Here is a 6529-nt window from a genome sequence, read left to right as displayed (position 1 = left end):
GTAGCATTAATCTACTACTAAATAATAAATGTTTATTATTTATTTGACAAAAGTCTTGGGAGGTACCTACAATAAAATAAGCGGACACTTATTTTGGATTGAGAACGAATATTTATTAGGGCATTGGCTTAGAAAAAGTAATTATTGACAATATAACCTTTTATGATTATTAAATTGTGAAAAAAATGTTCAAATGTATCTTTAAATATCACTAATTTTCATTTGAAAAACAGTTTGTCCAAAAGCATTTGATGGTTATTTAATTTTCCAAAAAAAAAATAATTATTGACCATATTTCTGTCGGTTTTTGATTAATATCAATGTTAAATAATATGTGCAAATAAAAGTATTGTTAATAAATACATCTTCTATAATTAGACTCGGCAAAAAATGCTTTTTTATATATAATTTTTGACAAAACTGCTGTTGATCATAAATAACACAAAATATTTTATGAAAATTAAATAACCACTAAAGATCAAGGCAATTTACATATTTAAATTGTTTAGAAAAAACGTTGCTAAATTACAACTTTTTAAATATGCAAATGTAAATGTAACTTTTGTAATTATATATAAACCGCCAATAGAATACCACAATTTAGGGTATTACACGTAAATCGCTACAGGATGTAGCGGTTTATGCTAATTTGTGTAAATACAGAATCTATTATACTCTGTAGCAGTTTCTAAAGGAGTTACGTGCATAAAGAAAATGCGATACTCTGTAGCGGTTTCTTCATGATGTGGCTGCTTGAAAAGTACTTATATATACCCAGCAAGAGAGAATGATGTGTAGAGTGTCATTTTCATTCAAAACTTTTAGAATAGAGAGTGAGTAGAGTTTTTTAGTTCTAGTGCATTGCTCTGAAAAAATTTAAAAAAGCAAAAGGCACGGTGTAAAGTTTACCAATAGAGAACCACTGAGTATTTTTATCCGATCGTCGAATATGCTGTTAGATTTGAAAATCAGTATATTGCAAAAGTTGGGCGTGTGCGAGACAAAGTGGGTGAAAAAGCTGTTATACAAGATTCTTATTGCGGTTATGTCATTTGGTGTGAAGTATGAAACATTCATGATAGGATCCGACGAAGATATGCAGGTTTTATTTCATTGTCGGCAAAGTTTTCCGGAAGTGAGAATACACAATTTGTATGCCAAGTTGGAACATAGCGTTGACAGTTTTGGGGCATTGGCGCCGAATCCTTAGTCGACTACGATGGGGTTCATTGCACCTAATTGTCTGTTGGCTAATCGTCCATCTGGTGCAGTTGGGTAGCTACGTCAGCCTGTTCGATTCTAAATATTGTACGTGAGGGTGAACCGGATCAGGTTGAAAATGTGATGCGAGAGGATGATTCGGATGAAAAGCCTACTGACATTGGTGAGGACAGTGATGAGGATATTTTGACAAACCCAGTTACACATCAGGGACTGTCAAGTTCCGGCACACAACAACATCCTCCACATTTCTCAACCCTGAACTTCGACGCCATCGGCAAACTGCCAGACATAGTTCCTATCTTTGGGGATCAAGGATTGCACGAGGAAAATGCAGCAGTTGAATTTCAGATTGGACAATCTTTCCAAAGTAAGGAGGAAGCCATTCTGAGTGTAAAGGATTACAGCATTCACGGTGGTGTTGAGTACAGGGTGATAGAGTCGGATCATCTTAAGTATCATGGGAGGTGCAAGGAGTTCGATAAAGGTTGCACGTGGATGATTTGCATCACACTTCGGTAGCGAAAGAGTACTTAGGAGGTTAGACGGTACAACAAACCACACACTTGCTTGGCTACATCTATATCAAGCGAATACTAACAGCTTGATTATCATGTTATTTGTGCGAAGATCTTTCATTTGATTAGAGCCGATGCGGCGGATCCGATAAAGGTGTTGTAGAAAGCTACTGAAATAACGTACGGGTTTAGACCTAGTTACAGGAAGGTCTGGATGGTGAAACAGAAGGTAGTAGCACAGATCTACGGAGATTGAAAAGAATCCTATGCTGAGCTGCCCAGTTGGATCCTTGGTGTGCAGTCTACCATGGAGGGAACCGTTGCGTTGTTGAAGACTTCTCCGATTCGAGTTGGTGATCAGGTTAACGATTCTACCGTGTACTTTCATCGTCTGTTTTGAATATTTTCTCCATGTGTTGAGGCATTGCGATATTGCAAGCCTCTGGTAAGCATAGATGGTACTCATCTGTATGGCAAGTATGACAGTACTTTGCTTTTGGCTATCGCGCAAGATGGAAACTCAAATATCTTGTCAATGGATTTTGCCCTTGTGGAAGGGAAAATGCGGTCTTTCTTTCTGACCAACCTACGACAACATGTGACTCTGGTTATCTTAGACAGGTACAATGGCATCAAGGCTGCACTTGAAGCACCTGACAGTGGTTGGTTGCCTCCTCATGCATATCGAGCATTTTGTATTCAAACCAACCAAGTCAAGTGGTACAAACCAGCCCCTCTCCAAATAAGGTATGATCCTATCATGCAACGGCATATTCTGTTGCCTCTGAATGCTATAAACACACCGACTTAACTACATGTTGTGAGAAAAAAAACCAAAACCTGATTAATTTCTAAACCATAATTTATAATTCAAAACAAAAATTATCGTTGCCTTGTGTATCCAATCGATTAACTAAAATATTAAATATAGTTCTCTTATAATCACTTATTAATATAAATTTTATTCAAAAAGATAAACAGATATGATCATTTATACGAAACTATACAACGAATGTATGAAAATTATAACAATTAACGGATGTCCAACTTTTACATCTATAAATTTTAGGTTCTAAAATTTAAAGTTTAAGATCTAGATCTTAAATTTCAACTATGAATAAACAAACCTTATATTATTTATTTAAAATTTAAATCTTAAATTTCAAATAGTAAATCCTAAACCTTCAAAATTTAAAATTTAAATATTCATTTTCAAATACTAACAACAAGCCATAAATCCTACATTTTAAATTCCAATCTTAATTTTTAAGTACCTAACTTCAAATTCTCTATATTTATTTTTAAATTCTAAATTTTAATTTTCAAACTCTAAACTACATACCTTAGGTTCTGTTTCCTAATTAATATACCCTGAATACTACATAAATTTATGTAAATATACAAACGAAAAAAAACAAATTTACCTCTTCATTGATGCCGCCGGCAATGTGAGCGACGCCGTTGAGTCGGTACAAGCACCCTTCATCCGCCATGATTCCACTTGAAGAGATTGCTCCAAAAAAACTTAAACTATCTCCAACTTCTTCTCTCTACCTTCTCACTACCTGATAAACCCCATTTTTAGGGTTTATCGTGTGCTTAATTTAGTGGATTTTATCCATTATTCTCACACTTATTCATAGAAATCGCATGTTTTACATTTTCCTTCTTGATTTTATGCTATGATTGAAAACATGCTTCTTTGGCCTTAAATTTGCTAATTTAATCCTCTCTTATTACCATTCGATGCCGTGATATGTGTGTTAGTTGTTTTCAGGTTTTCCAGGGCAGGAATGGGTTAGAGGATGGAGAGGAAGCTTGCAAAAATGGAAGAAATACAAGAAACAAACGAGATGACCAGTGAGGATCGACGCGCACGCATGGCTCACACGTGCGCGTGACTTAGAGCTTTTCACAGTGACGCATGCGCGTAACTGACGCGTACGCGTGACAAGTGAAGTTGCACAGAGACGCGTACGCATGACTGACACGTACGCATGACACGCGCAGAAGACCATCGACACGTACACGTGACATGCGCCACGTGCAGAAATTGCAGAAGACGCTGGGGGCGATTTTGGGCTGGTTTTGGCCCAATTTCAAGCCCGAAAACACATATTAGAGGCTGCAGAGTGGGAGAATCATTCATTCATTCACATAATTTTAGGTTTTAGATGTAGTTTTCTAGAGAGAGAGGCTCTCTCCTCTCTCTAGGTTTTAGGGTTCTTAATTTATTCCTTTCCAATTTCTGAATTCTATCTTATTTCAATTTAGTTTCTCTTCTACTTTTATTTGTTCTAGCATTCTAGTTCATTTATTTTCTTTGTTGATTACTTTATGTTGCCAATTTAGTTTATAATTCTCATGTTAGATTCAATTCCCCTTTTAATGCAATTTGAGGTATTTCATAATTATTGTTCCTTTCTTCGTTTGTTATTATTAATGTTTGCAATTGGTTGTTTAGATTTAATATTCCTTGTTAGTTTTCTATGTTTTTATGTTGTGCCCACCAAGTGTTTGATAAAATGGTTGGTAGGATTTTAAACTAGCTTTTTATGTTCTTAGCTAAGATTGAGTAATTAGAGACTCTTGAATTGTCAAAGTCTCTTGTTGATTGACAATTGAAAGTTGCTAGTTTACTTGAATTCCACTAACTCTAGTCTTTCCTTAGGAGTTGACTAGGACTTGAGGGTTCATGTTGATTTTCTCACTTGACTTACCTTCAATTGTTAGAGGTTAACTAAGTGATAGCAAAAGGCAATTACCATCACAAGTGACTATGATAATGGGGATAGGAATTCCAATTATCAATCCTTGCTAAGACTTTTCTTAATTATTATTTTAATTCCTTGTTATTTACATTATTTATTCCTTATTTCAAAAACCCAAAAAGATACAATCTCATAACCAATTATAAGTACACTTCCCTGCAATTCCTTGAGAGACGACCCGAGGTTTAAATACTTCGGTTTATTTTTATTGGGTTTGCTTAAGTGACAAACAAATTAAATTTGATTGAGGTTTAATTGTCGGTTTAGATCTATACTTGCAACACGACTACTTTTGTGAAATTCTTTACCGATGATTTTTTCCCGTCACTACCTTTCTCTCTCTACCAAACTTTCAAAACTTTCCAAATGAATAATCCACTACTGCCTCAAGCGGATTTTATACGCATGCCATTAGGGGTGTTCGCGGTGCATTTTGGATCGGTTTTGAGTCAAAAATTCATCCGATCCGAACACTTAATTTTACTTGCGGTGCGGTTTGGATTGGATGATTTAAAAAAAATCCGATGCCATCCGATCCAATTTCAAACGGTTTGGATTGGATTGGATTTACGATTTTATAAATTAAAAAATTAAATATATATAACAAATCTCAACATCAAATTTTAAATAACCAACAATGACCTAACAAGTCTTAACAATATCTTAAAAACCAACGATAACATAACAATAGAAATAAAATTATAGGTTAGTTAAAATAAATAAATAAATCACATTTTGAACGTAAAATATTTATTAAATAATAATAATACATGAATAATATAAAAATATATAACAAATTAAACATGTTATAAGTATGATTATAAATATAATAATAAAATAATAATATTATAGCACATTGTGCGATTTGGATTAAATTGGATCAGTTATGAAAAGTATATCCGAAATCCGATCCGATCCAATGGTTTGCAAAAAATAGAATCCAATCAAATCCAAATTAGTACGAATTTAATCGGTTTTCAGTTTGAATTTGATTGGATGAGCGCTTTAATTTGAATCAGTTTGGATTTGAACACCCCTACATGCCATCTTCGAAGAAACCGCTAGAGGGTGCTGCGGTTTCTTCACGCATCAATCTATTCATAAACCGCTATAGGATGTAGAGGTTTCTGCATTCACACTATTCAACACAAACCGCAACAAAGTGTAGCAGTTTACGTGCAACCTAATCTGTAGGAGGGTGTCCGAAAAGTATATCTGAAATTCGATCCAATCCAGTGATTTGGCAAAAATAGAATCCAATCAAATCCAAATTAGTGCGATTTTAATCGGTTTTCAGTTTGAATTTGATTGGATGAGCAATTTAATTTGAATCAGTTTGAATTTGAACACCCCTACATGTCATCTTCAAAAAAATCGCTAGAAAATACCGCAATTTCTTCACGTACCAATTTATTCATAAACCACTATAAAATGTAGCAGTTTCTGCATTTACACTATTTAACATAAACTACGGCAGAGTGTAATGATTTACGTGCAACCTAATATACAGGAGGGCGTTGCAGTTTATATATAATTACAAAAGTTGTATTTATATCTGCATATCTCAAAAATTTTAGTCTAATAATATATTTTTCTAAATAATCGTGGTCATAAAATATATTCTATTAAATAATTAACTTTAATTAGTACGGTAAAAATTATTGTTTTTTATTGTACGTATGTGGTATGCACTTATATATACATATTGGTATATATTTTTGTCTGGAGTAGTGCCGTAATGGCAAACCTAACCATTTAATTAATAATCATATCATCATTAACAGGCCAGGTATGACATTATTGTATATATCTTCCTAAGAAGTCAGAAACAACTTACCTAACTTACCAAACGAGAAGAGAGGGTGTAGCTATTAACAATTTGGCATTGACCTACTAACAACTATGAATATTCTAGACTAATTAACATCTTCTTAGTATTAAGACACATACTTTTTCATTCTAGAGTGCTTTTCCCCCTCAAGAGCAACCCTTTTTCCTATTATATATATTTTAAGAAAA

General features: G+C 34.0%; 1 protein-coding gene and 1 pseudogene across 1 annotated transcript; both read left to right on the top strand.

The window, feature by feature from the left end:
• LOC107636281 lies at positions 950-1743 on the top strand. The gene is made up of 2 exons (XM_016339801.1): positions 950-1152; positions 1272-1743. The coding sequence occupies exons 1-2, from the start codon at positions 950-952 to the stop codon at positions 1741-1743; spliced, it is 675 nt and encodes a 224-aa protein (XP_016195287.1).
• LOC110271472 overlaps positions 2047-6529 on the top strand; it is a 16488-nt pseudogene continuing 12005 nt past the window's right edge.

This window comes from Arachis ipaensis, chromosome B04 (assembly GCF_000816755.2).
Source record: "Arachis ipaensis cultivar K30076 chromosome B04, Araip1.1, whole genome shotgun sequence".
Lineage (NCBI taxonomy): Eukaryota > Viridiplantae > Streptophyta > Magnoliopsida > Fabales > Fabaceae > Arachis > Arachis ipaensis.
Note: the sequence above shows the minus strand (reverse complement) of the source record. Positions and strands in the feature narration are given on the sequence as shown.